The 15679-nt window shown below is 40.3% G+C and overlaps 1 protein-coding gene across 3 annotated transcripts in view; it reads right to left on the reverse strand.

The window, feature by feature from the left end:
• The window catches only part of MLLT10 (MLLT10 histone lysine methyltransferase DOT1L cofactor), a 117509-nt gene that overhangs the window by 87380 nt on the left and 14450 nt on the right, over nt 1-15679 (reverse strand). For all 3 annotated transcript variants that reach the window (XM_032181515.1, XM_032181513.1, XM_032181516.1), the window contains exon 3: nt 11583-11637. In XM_032181515.1, the coding sequence (XP_032037406.1) occupies nt 11583-11637 (55 nt within the window). The remainder of the gene's footprint in view (nt 1-11582; nt 11638-15679) is intronic.

Here is a 15679-nt window from a genome sequence, read left to right on the forward strand (position 1 = left end):
TAGTTTTTTTGTTCTCTGCTCTTAATATCTCCAGAGAATCAGTATTTAAAAGGACTTTCCTAAGACTTGCACAATGCCCTACGCCAGAACCATTTTACTACAGACAGATAAACAAATATTAATATGGTGTTAATTGTGAATATTTATTTCTCCACTCAATAACTCAGATATAAACACCACTCATCTAATAAGGCCATTAAACCCACAGAAAAGTGACAGATAAAAATTTTGAAAGCCTATTCTTCAGCTAGTTGAAGACCATCACAAACAAATGGCAAAAGCTTTTACATTGAACATAACTAAGATTGTTCTCCAGCTACACCAACTTAAAAAGACATAAATACAAAAAAATATACCAGAATCATGAAAAAAATCACTTACTAAGCCAACTGAGTTTTCCATATTTTAAGCCACAAGTGAAGAACTTTCACTACAGGAAACCGGTTTCAAAAGTAACTTTAACTGACCACTACTCTGTCACTATAAAAAAATATAACAATATGTCCCAAAACATACAAGATCTATGCATTCTGATTTCAAAGAGCGTGTGTCATATACCCAGGACAGTTGTGGGCACTTTCATCCCTCACCAGAACATTACCAGGATGTGTATAATGAAATGAGTACAACAGCACTAACGCACTGTTTGAACAAGGGGTTCAGAAGTGCTCAAGGAAATAAGCACAAGGGTCCTTCTCCACTTGGTTCCAGAATCTTCTCTAGATCCCACACGATCTGACCTTGCTGAAAAGTCACAATCTGTCCAATGTAAATTTAAACCATGAGGAAGGTTGCAGCACTCTCGTGACCCTCTCTACCAGCCTCGAAAGCCCCCATGATAAAAGAAGGGCTCATACACAGTACAGCTTAAATGTTACTTTGGACAAAGCTTCCCTGCTGAAGAAAAATTAAAGTATGAGAAAGCAACCCACAGCTCACCTGGGTGAACCGTAAGAGACACACTCAGCAGCTCTCCCTGAAGAAAGCATAAGGAAGAAATGGTTCCCTAACAGTTACGGACTGGCTGCCTGAGGAGGCCGAGGAATCTCCATCCTTGGAGAACTCCACGAGGCCTGGAGACTCCTCCACAAAATTCACAGGCTTAAGGGAGGTGAAAACATTCCTTTTCACCATACAAGGACCAGATAGTAGCAGAGGACATCCAAAAAGGAAGCTAACAACCATCACCTTTTTCATTAGTGTCAAATGAGACTACTCACTGTTGCTACGATCAGTAAGTAAGGCATGGGAACAAGGACACCTGCAGCCAACAAGGCCAGCATGACAGTTCTCTTGTCTTGCTGATGGAAGAAGGAATGAGCAGCATTCAGACAGACTTCACTTGGAATGGCTTCTGCAACCAAGAAGGCCCTTGACTAAACAACACAGTGAGAAAACGCCTCCCTCATCCCCTCAGAAACGAGAGCCCAGGATTTTGCTTCCTGCTTATGACTTTTGCATCCAAAACTCTGCAAACATGCATAAATAGGAGAGAAAGCAGAAACCAGAAATCCAGGACTATCCTCCCTAGGAAAACATCTCAAGGCTACACAGCCGTAAGGCTACATATGATCCTTCACACACAGTCTACCTCCAGCTATCTTGCATTCCTCGCTATGTATTAGCCCAGGTTTAGGAAGCAGGATTAAACCACACACACAGCCCCAAGGGATTATTCAGCCAGGCATAACAGGACATTTTCCTTGGCAAGCTCAACCTCCCCTAGCTGAGAGGCCAGAACCCGTGCTTTCCTCCTTCCTCTTCCTTGGCAGGTACGTTCATCATTCTGCTGTTCAGCCAAGAGAAGCTGCTTTGTCCTTCTTCAGGCAGCTCCTCTCACACACTGCCCAGCACTCAGTATTCCAGCAGAACAGGGAACCTCTTGCCATGTTCAGAGCTGAGTTTGTCATTTCGTAGTGGATGACAGGGATGCTTTGCCTGCTGCGATGACAAAACGTTCTGAAGAGACACCCACCCAAACCAGTAAGAGAAGCAAGCACTTTACATCTGGATGTATAATCCTTACAGCTCCATTAAATTCACATTTTTCAATTAACTTCATGTAAGCTATAAACACTGTACTGTAAACTTCCCATTCAAATCACTTACTACATCGTTTTGAGGGAAGCTATCAACTTCATCAGCAACTATACATCTTCCCCTCCCAACATAATTAAATCCAGCCCTTTTGAGCTTTCCCAATATTTAAGTGTGGAAAATATTATTGTATACACAAGTTTTAAGATTTAAAAAAAACTCTAGTATCACCATTCTACACATTCAGTAACTTTTTCTACTAGTTAGTGCTGAATCTGAAGTTACGTTATTACCATTCCCCTTCACCCAGAACAGGACAGAAATACCAACAGGATACTCTGATTTCCAATTGTTCCCCAATCTCAGCCAGGGCCTAATTCCATTTTTTTCAGATAATTTTTGTTATCATAAAACTTACTAAAAGCCTTTTAAAATCATCTGTATAGCCCTCACCCTTTCTCACTTAAATCAATAAGCTTCTTTGGTTGCAACTCTGGTAGTGCACATCTTGCATACAAGCAACTGGCCACAGTTTTATTTTTCATTCCTTTTAATTTTACTTCGAAACTTTCTGTATCTCAATTTACAGTAATTGCTAACAAAGTCTTACTATTACTATAGGATTGCTCATGCTCAATTTGTTTTTACTTTCACCTCCCTTCAGGAGAGCTTTAACTGGAAATGGGAGGAAGAGGAAACATTTTTGCAACTGCATGTATTAGCATCGTGTAAAATATTCCTAAAGCTTTCTGAACTCAGTATGTTTTTTCCCTTATTTAACTTACTGCTTTTCAATCCTAGAGAAGGTGGCCATTTTACATTTCCCAGTAATAATATTTGTACCAGATGATAACACGCGTTTTCTTGTTTTAATATAAACTTAGGCTTTAACTTAAAACTAAGAAATTAAGAAAGTTGTTACCGGGATTCAAATCAGCACCTGATTCTGCTTGTTTCTGTGCATTCTGATCAGAACTGCTTTCTCGGAAACTGCTGAAGAAAAATACTCACAAAAGGATGCTAAGGGCTAGCAGATTTACTCCCTCTTTCCCTTTAAGCCATCCCACTGTTCTACAACAACCAATGCCCGCATCCAGAAATTTTAAAATATCAACAGTTTTTGGCTATTGCTTATTAGAGACAACCTACTGGTGACAGCCAATTTAAAACTCCCTGTATTTATTTCAATTGCACTTTCTAGTCCAGTAACTCTAGGAAATGTTCCTTACCTTTCAAAAATAAAATCCACTTTGCTTTCTAAGATAACATTGCACAAGTGTAGCTAAAACACTTTCCTTTGAAGAGATCTCAGGGAACAACTTCAACCAACGTTAAAACAACATCAAAACCACATATAAAACAACCCCAAGATCTACTTCAATAACAATAATACTGGAAACAGTTTTCTCCAGTATCAAAAACTGGAAATGCATGCCAAAACGTCTTCAAAGTTCAAGTATGTCTTATGAAAACTTCCAGCCTCCCACTTGAGTTTTTTTTTGGTTGGTTGGTTTTTTTTTCTAATTTATTTTGACTTATTCCTCAGGAAGGCACACTACTGAGTTTTGCCAATTTTAGGTTTTGCTCCGGCATGCCAAATGTTTAATTACCAGCACAGAATCTATGCACATTTTACACATTTTTCAGTGAGACTTTGATTTCAGGTGTGTAACTGAACACTTCTAACACTACGGACTTAAATATAATTTGAGTATTTGATATTCCTTATCATTCGGAGTGACAAATTTCAGGCTCCAAAATCCTAACTAAAAATGGTTGGCGTATTATCTTAGTGACAGGGAATAGCTAACTTGAATTTTACCACCAGCAAATAAGAGACTATTGCAACCAGAGAACCCGCTAACTAGAAGCAAACTTTCACAAAGTAATGTAAAATTAACAAAGAAAACCCAAGAAGATAAATGGCAGACAGTGCATTATCCATCCATTTTTTTTTGCCACTGCAATTACTGTTCAACTGTTCAAAGCTTGATTCACAAGCACTTTCACTGCAAAGAAATTCAACCACCTTCCACTGCAAATTTTAAAGCCTTGATTTATGATCTTTGCATCACAATAAAGTATCAAAAGGAGACTTTAACAGTAATAACCCATCCCACCACCCAAGTATAGAGAAGGTAGTGAACCAACACACAGAGTAGGCGCTATAGTAAGGCCACATCCCACAATCCATGTTGAAGCTGTGCAGGAAAGCGATAGCAGACTGGAAGCCAGAGCCACAAAGTGACACGTAGGTCGAGCTGCAGTGCCAGTCCAGCCCCAAAACCAAGCTCTGGGTTGTCATGGCCATTTCCTAAGCCTGCACCAGCTCCAAACTAAGAATTGTGTACACATTCTGTGCCAGTTCCTGGTGAATCCATTGTATCTCACTGAGGAACTTTTATTTTGTTTGTAACTATAGCTCACACCTAAACCAAGACAGTGTATTTTTCTTGCAAGGGAAAACCTTCCTTTGGTGAAACATTAGTTTCTTATTACAGCCACTCAGGAGGTATTTTAAGGATACAACTCAAACCGTTTCAGCTGTGAGCTGCCACCAAAAGGCAAGGTCCCACCTTACCCTTCACTTTCCCTGAAGCAGATGATTGCTGTGTACCAGGGCAGATAAAATTGTATTCATCTCATTACTAAACCTGGGGGAAAACTGAAGTTTACCTTCCAGTCAGATCAGCAGGTTGATGCAAGAGACGCTGAGGTTGATTACCATAAGCAAAACCACAGGTGAAAAAAACAAGCAGTCATGGGAAAAGCACAGCAGAGGCTGGTGGCTGGCCTAGGTTACAGGAAACTGCACCCACAGCCCTCACCACCAGCAGATCTGCTGTCTGGCCCCAAGACTCATCTGTGTCCCATTCTGAAGGGTGAAGCCAGCAGACAGCAGAGATGTACTTAAGACCAATATTGTCCCTATTTGCCAGAGGGTAAGACTATTTTAGACCTTTTTTTACGTGTCTCCTCAGTAAGGCATTCCATATGCTTCAGATTTGACCCTGGTCTTCCTTTTCCTGGCAAAATGATAAAACTTGCAGAGAAGACTCATCTGCTTGAGATACTGTACTTTCCTTAACCTAGCAAACAGCTTTAGAGATTGTTATAGATAATGCAGTATTATTCACTGTATTATTTGATTTACCCTCTTCAAAGATGGACGAAAACAGGATGCTCACACCACCTGCTAGGCATCTCACCACTGTGGCTGACAGTCATTTGTGCGCAGAATGAAGGGAAAACTGCTGTTAAAACAAAGTTCATCTGCAAAGAAAAGGCTCCACTCCACAGAAATACACCAAAATCTGCATTTACCAATAGTTTCTCCCCAACAAAAGAATTAGTCCATATGAAAAATCCTCTTTGGGTCTTCATTTGGAAGCACAGTAAGTAGTTTACTTTCAAAGAAGCTACAGCTTACATTCCACTGGTCTGCTAAGTAAGATGATAGCTTTAATAATTTTATCTTTATGCTATGGTATTAGCGAGTCTCTTCCCACTCCCTGAAGGAGTCACTTCATACAATAAGAGAAAGAAATGTCAAACATTTATTTAAAGCTTGCTCTAAACATTTTTCCTCATTTGTAAGGTAGTTTCCTATGTTATATTTACTAGTGAAATAAATAGTAAATATATAATACAGATGATACGGTGAGATGTATGTTTAGGTTGGCAAAATATTTTTAAAATTGTCTGCTTTCCCTGCCTTTCTTAGTAAAAAAAAAAAAAAAAAAAAAAAAAAAAAAAATACATACACGATGTCCTGTGAATCTGTACAACAGGCCTGGACTTTTTTTAGATAAGCACTTCTTGCAAAATGCAAACTCCTAAATATGCACATATACCATTATGCCATCCATGTTCTTAGACATTAATACCAGGAAAACATCAGACCATAAAACCTGACAGGGAGAGCTGCTGACACCAATAATAAGAGTAAGAGAAGCTAGCATGCGATGTTTTTATAGACTTAGGAGATCCCTTCGCTGACCCAGGGGATGGGAAGAGGGCCCGAAGGATGACATAAAACCACGGCATTGTTAGCTGGCCTTTTCCCAAGCAGCTGCATGAAAGAAGTCTTGGTGAAAAGTCGACACAAAGAATGCTGTTACACAGCATTCCTGATCATCATCCAGCGGCATCAGATTTCAAAGCAACAACTTGTACACCAAAATGAAGCCTTTTAGGCTTAAAGAAAAATGTGGATAAGGATTACTGTAAGAAAACTATTTCAATGGGAGGTCCAACAACATATCCCAACAAAATATCCCAACAAACAATTTGATTAAAAATAAAGAAAAAGCCATCAGACTGCACACAATATTTTCAAAGGATGAAAGAATTAGGATTCAAAAGGACTATAATCAGTTTAGCTGATCATGATTTTATTTCCTTCTGAGTGTCAAAAACCCAGAAGAAATTACTGCAACAGTTAAGAAAACATCACTGTATCAAAAACAACCAAGACTGGCGAAGAGCCAGTTCTCACATCTTCAAAAAAACCTCTCACTTGTTGCTTTTCTGTTTTTCTAAAAAACTGTGAACTACTAACCCGCAAACAAAGTACAGATACTGCTAAAAATATTTCAATTGCTCTTTCAGGTGGCCTTCTTACACATAAGAGGGCAATCAATGCACAACTCAGAAACATCACTTTTTCCTTGTTTCCAAAACCTTTTATACTCAGTCATGTATCTTAACCACGGTGACGCCCCTAAATGGACATGAATACCCAATTTAGCAAGCAATTGTTAATAAGTATCTTCAAAGCCCAAAGCTCTTTTTTCATCTCAACCCTACTTTATTTTCAGTAGAAACAGTAGAGTAAAATGCAGAATTTCTAGAACTGCAGTCCATGAACACTGAAAGAGCTCTAATGCTATGTAAAACCTAGTTCCACAAGGTCCAATGAGGTTTTTTCCCCCAAAGACAACTGCAGATGATAAGCAGCCAAAACATTAAAATGCATTATTTATGCATATTTCTAAAGTTTCTGACAATCACCCTGATCATAATCATGCAGTGTCTCAGCACAAATTATTTAAATCAAAATTGTAGCTAAATACAGTCAACTCTTAATAATCTTCAACGCAGATAATGTGTAGGCAAATAAAACACATCCTGGATGTTAGTGCAGGCTGCACTCTGCTAAACACAGTTGTGTCGTTTCCAAGGGCTGTGCAAGTGCCAAAGCAGAATGACCATTTCACAAGGTGTGAAGAAACTGAACAAAAACGGGCAACCAGATCTTAGCAGCTTCTGTTCTGGGATAGTAGAGGTCTCTGACAATGGAAAGCCCTGGAGGGAAAAGGAAGAAGCTCGAATTCAAACTGAATTCTCAATTTGGGCTCACTACAAGCAAGCCCAGCCACCATCATGAAGCCAAGAACAGGCAGGCATCTGTGCACTCCTCAGTGTACCAAAAAAGCTTATCATCAACAAAAAAACACTAGATTCACTTGGTGCTACCACTGCAGCTCAACTCTTTTGTCCTTCCAGAACCAGGCACATCAGCACCTTGGTGCAGAACCATCTGGATGAACCTGTGACACTGACTAAATGAACACTCACACAGCACTGCTGAGAAACCACTTAGCTCGTATAGTTACGATTACCTAGGATAACTGGAATTCCCCTATCCCACTCCACCTCCAGTGACCCAAACAGTCAAGAGTTCACAATGGCTGTAAAAACAGTTAATGCCTCAAAAATGTAAATTGTTTGTGTGTTTTGTTTTCAGAGGGGATTCAAGAAAGAGTTCTCAATTTTAAGAACAGCCTTCAGGAAAAAGCCTTGTAGAAATTAACATTTTTGTTCCAATTTCACGATCTATCCCAGTTCCAAGGTAGTGTCAATCTTTAGGCCAGTGAAAATGTTTTTATATTTTATATATATATATAAATTATATATATTTAAATATAAATTATATATACATTATATAAATTATATATAAATTTAAATATATATTTAAATTTAAATATATATATATTTATTATATATATATAATAAATTATATATTATTATATTATATACATACTATATAATGAATATTATTAATGAGAAAAAATTATACCAAAAAAATGTTGAGCTGTAATTACATTTAGGGAACACTAAATCATACTGTAATCATTTTGCAGCCTAGAGAGATACAGATTTGCTTCTCTAAAATTTCGTATTCAGCTCTGGTAAAGATTACGTATCATTTGGAAGAGATACAGAGAAGCAGAATGAGAACAAACATACTTCATACAAGGCACACCCCATCAGTCTGGGGCCCTCCATCTTGAAAAGAAGACCAAAGAAGAATATGACAAAGGTCTATAAAACCACAAGCTGTACTGAAAAGGTGACCATAAAGTAACTAGTTTTTGTCATTTCCTTCGACTTGGCAACTGCCAAGTGGCATCAAATAGCAGTGTGATTTAACGGTTTGAGAACAAACTGGTAAACAACTTTTATAAATTGTACAGATCAGCTGTCAGATGCCTTGCCATCCAACCAGCCTTACAGACACTAAAACCTTGCACAGAAGTGTACAAGTTAACTGTGTGATGGGCTTTTGTTCTATTAAAACACAAAACCAACATCACTGAGTCCAAAAGTACCAAAACATATGTACCTATAGGCTGGTAATTTATGCTGAGAAAGCATACAAGAACTTGCCCAAGAATCTGGTTCATACTGATAAAGAGAGCAGGCCAAACAAAGTCTGGCCTCAATAACGGGATCCCCTTCTTTTTATACCCCATACTGACACTTTCAAGTCCTGCAGGAGCTGTGTGACAGAGCTGCTCCAAGAATGCTGCATTTATCCTATCACTGAAAACTCTAATGCCTTAATTACTGTGACATTGGAAAACCCAACATTACCCCCTCGGCAACTGTACCAGTAAGCATAACTAAGGGAAAGGAGATGTCTCCGAACAGAAATATCAAACCTAGAAAGCAAATTTAAAGGACAATATATCTCCAAAAAGTCAAATAAGCTGTAACAGAAGAGTAAAAGGAGGGGGAGAGGGAGGAAGAACATGCACAAAAGAACCTCACATGACACAGGGAAGGAAAGTGGACAAGAAGGAAAAAATAAAAAAATCAAACACTGTCACTGTTTCCTAGTCGGTAATACCTGGAAACAATAGAAGTTTAAATCCTAGACTACTTTGCCATCTTTGCCATATAGGTTATAGTGCCCAGGAGCTCTGAAAGGCAAGGTAACACCACTGCACACAAGCAGTGCTGGTTAGCTGCAGGTTAGGCTGCTTCCAGATACAGCGGAATTAAGGCAGCTTTAGGCTGCTGCTGGAAGAACAGTCCTGGCCATCCCCTGGTATCAGCATTAAGCATGGTCAGCTGGAACAGAAAAAGCCCAAAATGAACCCAGGGGAAAAAAAAAAGTGAGTTTTGAATACCAATGCAATCAAAGGATGAGGGAGCAACGCATAGGATGAGGGAGCAACCCTACCTGCAGTAACAGCGTCTTACTGCAGGTTAAGAAAATCATGGACCTCTACAGTAAAAGCTTGTTTGACAAAAAACATTAAGATTCCTAACACAAAATACAGCATCTTGAACACCTAAACAAACCATTTCTTCATGTTAGTAAAAAGCACGTAACCAGAAGACTGCTGCAAAATACGTATATACACCCGCATGAGCAGCAGACCATGTATGCATTACCGGCATATTCAAATCTAAAATTGCCTTGGTTTTCTGGCCAACAGCATAAAAAAAAAAAATTAACCTACTGTAAAAATAATTTTGACCTGACAAGCCCATGATATGACCTTCTACAGTATTACCTTAAGTCTTAAACTGCTTTGGCACAATCTTTTATTAGGCAACACTTCCAAGGGAAAGCTTCAGATTAACAGTGTAGATTTCTGAAATACAACACTGCTCGGAGTTCATTTTTTCCAAGGTTCACATCCTCCTGTAAAGCTGTTACTTAAAGGACATTTGGTCCATAAAGTAGGATTTGCTGCATTCAACACCATCTATTACTAAGGAAGAGTTGTTTCCAAGAAGTAAAGCATAAATCCTCAAGATTTCTCTGCTATGAACTTTGCACTGATTAAAATAGCTGGCCATGAAAATTAGAGTACGGACAATCCTCTTGTACAATGTAACATCTTTGCTATTAAAATAATTTCAATCATATATAGTCATTCACTTTCAGACAAATTCATCATTGCAAAGAACGTAGCTGCAAGAGAGAATCAATAGGATGCTCGGATATTTGATGCACACTGTCAAAATATGCTCTCAAGACTTCTTTGAAGAAAAAGAAAAAATTGCCATACAGAATAGCAAGACATTCCCAAACACTACTGTAAGTATAAAGCCAGAAAACACTCCAGTCGCCATTTCTGAAGAAATTAATTCCACACTGCCAGGTATCAATTTGTCTGAGAGAGAAAGAACAGTTTTGAGGCTAAAGTATGGGCTGCCACTTCAGAGGTAGTTTTTACTTTCACTGACACCCAGACTAAGACAATCTCCCAACACTCACAAATGATGCGAGGTTTGCTAATATGTCCTAGATAAGCAAATACTAGAGTGCTGAATAGTAGAACACGTACTGCACATTATAGTCAAAGCACAGAAAAGGGAAAGGGTAGATCAGCCCAAATGCAAGCAGGCTCCGTGCTCAGGCAACTCAACTGCATCCACACTAAGCTGAAGGTTAAAAAAAAAAATAGGTAGAATACGATGTATACAGCATAAAATCTCCAGAACACAATTAACACAGCCTGTCCAAACGAAATACAGGATCCTGATCACCCTATCTCCTCTCACAAGAGGAGGATCTCAGTATCAAAGTGACTAGATTTACAAACAGGTGATGCATAACGATTTAGAAGCGTCTCATTAAGACAGAAGAGGGCATTCCCAAAGTGACTGGAAACTTAACTGAAAGATTTCATTTACACCACCCAGCTATTAGCAAAAATCTAACCAAGCCAGAACATTCAATGGAGACTTTTTAAGCACTTCTACTCAGCAGATGCAGAAATGACGATAAGCTGAATAATACAATTAGAAGGATGCAAGGGACAGGTAATCATTACTGCAACTTTTCAGCTCTAACTCCTCTCTTACAGAACCTATTAGTAAACCAAGCATGAAAGAGCTACCCTTTGAAAATGCACTGGTGCATTCAGTCAGGGCTAGACAAAAATCCACTTCCCCATGAACAATGCACTTTCAACAACTTCTCTAAGTGTTGAAACTCCAACTAAATCCACAAAATGTATCCATTTCCCCCACAAAATCTTGCGTTAAAATGAAGTTTCTCTTTTGTGTAACTTTTATCTAAAAGTAAAATTAAGAATAATGATTCATGTTCTCAAAGAAATTCATCCTAAGCTGGACAACTAAAGGTTACTGTAAAATAGTTCCCTCTTTCCAAAGCAGCCAGCATGATAAACCGGCTGCCCATTTTCATTCGTTGTTAGGATCCCTACATATTCTTTGCACAGTCTTATTTCCCTCACATAAAATAAGAGTTCACAAAAAAAAATAAGAATAAAACTTACCCCCATTATCTGTTCTCTTTAAAGCACCATCCTTATGAGGGCATAATTCACATCTCTAGGAAAAAAAGCAAAAATAAAATAAAAAAATGGAATGATCATAGAAGCATTACAAAAGAAACCACACAAATCAAATCTGTTAGGTGTCATTAAAAAAGTAGCCATTCTTTAAAAGCGAATGGGTAATTTTCCCTTAACCCTTACTCGGGTATCAATATTAGTCTGTCACAAAGCCTTCTCCTTCAGATCTTAAAACCCCAACATGTTTAAGCTATTCACGGTTCTACCCCCAAGTTTTAATTCCTGGATTCCACACCCTGGCATCCTGGAGACAAGTCTCCAAGAACACCAGCATGGGGTAGGCTCCCTAAATAGGAACTTGGGTGCAGCCCAAAGACCCCCTACTGTACTGCTCTCTCCTGGGATCTCCCTGTTCACCAAGATGGTCAATCACCGAGCTGTGCCATGGATGTAATTAGTACAAGTGCACATACTACAGCTGGCTTCGCAGTCCCTGCTGACTCTCACTTATTCTGACAAAGTAAAAACAATTTTGCTTTCTGTTTCATGAAAAGGAGGTCAAAAGTTGACTCATCCCTGAAATTCCCAAAGACTGCATGCCTTGAAAGATGCAGCTTGACATCCTATTCTTCTGACACATACCAGGATGACAACAGCACAATCTTTCTGCTACAGCTGCTTATATCAACTTCCTAATATCCAGTTCATCTCTAAGTGTCCCAGAGCGGCGTGAATCAATTCCAAATCAGTTTGGAGATGACAGAAACGGAACAGGTTTGATACACATTCAACTGGTCTAAATGACATGCAAAGGATCACTGCTACGCAAGAACCTACACCCAGACATCATTACAGCCTTTAAGTATTCCTTAATCAGAGACAACTCCAAGCACACCAATCTAACAAGTTTTTTAAGAAACTGAGGAACAGTCAGCTCTTCAGATGCAAACTTAATACCACATCCTTCAAACAGGGAGGGACATCGGGCATCAGTACAGATCTCTGTGCTCCCTGAGCAGCACAAGTCTCCATTATCAGCCAACTGGCAAGCCAGCAGGTAAGAGAGCCTATGATGCTCTAAGTCCCTCTGAAACAGACTGCCCCAACTTACTGGAGGAATGAGAAATCCCATTCCTGAAACTCATACGGATGAGGAATACCTTCAGGACTACCTACTCCCCTTAACCTGTAAGAAAACTGGTATTAGCAGCAAAGAGGCTTTCACGAAGGGTAGAATAGAAAAGTTTGTGAATTATTTTTGCTGAATACATTTGTACAGACATATGCACAGGAGAAAACGAGAATCTTCACGATTCCTGCTTTTTGTCTCTTGCTTCGTTCATCATCTCCTCACACTGACCTGCTACAATGATGAGCAATTTATTACAAGGCAGTATTAAGTCTACAGTGAAATTTAGAGGTCGAAGTGTTTGAAAACTTCTGAACCATTTTGTCACTGCCTGCAGACTCAGAGCACTATATCAGTACTTCTTCAAGTCAAGACTTTTTACCCAAGCCAGGACTCTCTTGCAAACTGCAATGAACTAACACTTCATTTTAAACAACACCTTACACAGCCAGTACTCAGCTGTATCTTCACACTTCAGCTCTCCAAACACTAGATGCAAGCAGCTGAGAGACACTCGGTAACAGCAGGTTAACTTTAATGAATTCCCCATACACCGGATCAGATTCTCAGCCCGGTGTATGTGACAGTGCCCGTGCTGTAGTCTGCTCCCACCTCGGAGCTGTGAGCTGGCAGCTTAAGGGCAGTGAGCTGCGATGATGTATCTAGCACAGAGACAGGGAAACTCTTACCACAGCCTTGCCCCACCTCTGCACGCCTGTGGAAGTTTGTCATACATTTTCACTAGTGGCAAAACCAGTCGAGGAGGTTCTCGTCTCCTTCACTTCACCACTCCCTCATTAATTTCTCCTTCCACCACCCCCACAGCTGCTAACCCAACCATCTGTAAGGCTGCCAGTTAAACCAGCGCAATGCAGTGAAGCAACCCATTGCTCTTTAACACTTTTAATCCAGGTCCTATCCCTGACGGAGTTCACAACCCAACCCAACAATCAGCTATGCTGGCAAAACTGAAGGCAAGAAGCTGCAGCATTCATGAGTAAGGAACAAACGGCTTGAGCAAACTTAACTGCAGAATGAAAACTTAGAAATAATCCCAGGCCACCAAGTGAGAAGGAACTGAACCAACCCTTTATGTGTAAGAGCTGAGCCTGCTCCCTTCAGTCTCTTCAGAGCTCAGTTTCACGCTGATTTATTTTTGTCTCCTATCCCCATAGGGCTCAGGTCCATTAGGCCTCCCCTCATTACTCCTGTACAGCCCCAGCTGCACAGAGAAGATTTAAGATAGGAGACAGAAAACTGAATTGGAGGAGGGAGCTTTGACAACAGAAGGAAACTCAAGCACTGGGAGCTCTGCAGAGCATCCTCTCACGGGCACGGAGCTGTATGCCTGCTTTCAGGGAGCTGGAGACCCCTGCAGAGATGCCTGGAACTGAAGACAGGCAGCAGCTCAAGTGCTGTGAATCCTGGCTGCGTCCTGTAACAGAGTAATGTCATCATAATCTAAGGTACCACAGTGACCCTTGGCCCTTTTCCCTCTGGGTTATGAATCTAACTCGTTCCCCGCCTACACACACTCAGCTCCTGCTACCTGTTCTGCTCTCCCTGTTTTCAACAGGCACCAGGCAGTAAAGCCAGCAGTTTTGCCACGTGGCCGTGATGTGCCTCATCCCTGCCTATTTGAGACAAGAAACTAAGGTCGCAGATGATTTTTGCATTATATTTGAACTAACGTTTTATTACTAGCTCTAAAAATCTGACAGCAATGTACCACTATAGAGAAGTGATTCGTTTCAGCTGAGAATTTGTAAAGTGACAAAAAAACTCATGTATTTTCAAAATGTTCTTACAAAAGACTCCGCAGGAGAAAAGAAACACAAAGCATCCACATAGACGTACCCCACAAATCCAGTTCCTTGTAATTCCTTATTTGAACATCCAAGCAGCGCCTCCTTCTCCCAGTTAATTTATGGACAAACCTTAGCATTTACGTGAACAACAGCTGAACATCTCTGCTAAATGCCATACCCCATATAACTCACACAGGGGAACAAAGCTTCTATCTCCGCACCAGTTGAACAAAGGGTTCTGTAGGGTTTGGGGGATGATCTGTAATATTCACATGCAGACGATGCCTGGGCTCTCTTCTCCAGCTGTAGGCCATAGGTCTTAGCCATGGCAGAGGATTTGGAGATTTATTGTGTAAGCATTCAAAAAACGTTCTGTGAAACTACTGAATCAACTCGGGGGAAGGGAGGGACGACACGACACGTAAAATGAATATGGCATGTTCGTGCCCAGCAAGAGCAGGGCAAACTCCTGACTGATCAACTACTTGGATAAACAACGTCAGGTGAGACAGCGCACGTGTAAATACCAAAAGGCTGACTGTGATCCAAGGGAATAACCACATCCTTTGCCGTGTGGAAGGGCTCTAATCCTGTAGCATGGAAGGGCACGAGCACGTGATGAGCACATGTGGTGCTGTAGGCACAGACAAATGAATTAAATCTGAGGGAGGAGAGTGGAAAAAAATCCAATACTGGCTCTCAGAACGTAATGTGGACATCTCATTTCTGCAAGGCTTTGGTAGAACAGCCTAAATTCACAGATAAAGCTTCCGTCCAAGCATAACTCAGGCGAACTCACAGCAGGAATCGCTTGGGACTGCGAGGTCTCCTGTAGAGGAGTAAAGTGAAACCAGTCTCCAAGATCTGTATCTGGAACTGTCTGACAGTGCAACTGTCACAACTCACTTCAGAACCACATAAATAGCAAGTTCATTGAGCGAGAGAAGCCCAGCCCTGTAACCTTAGCACCCAGATGAACCGGGGCTGTCTGGGTCTGAAGAAAAACCCACTGACTCCTGTGGGGTTCAGTCTCAAAAAGTCACCCAGCAGAAACCTTAAGTGCTGACAATCAAGGAAGGCCCATGGAGAAGGGGAACTTTTTTTTTTTTTCCATTGTTAAAAAAGTAAAAATAATCCAGAAA

The sequence above is a fragment of the Aythya fuligula genome, chromosome 2 (assembly GCF_009819795.1).
Source record: "Aythya fuligula isolate bAytFul2 chromosome 2, bAytFul2.pri, whole genome shotgun sequence".
Classification (NCBI taxonomy): Eukaryota; Metazoa; Chordata; class Aves; order Anseriformes; family Anatidae; genus Aythya; species Aythya fuligula.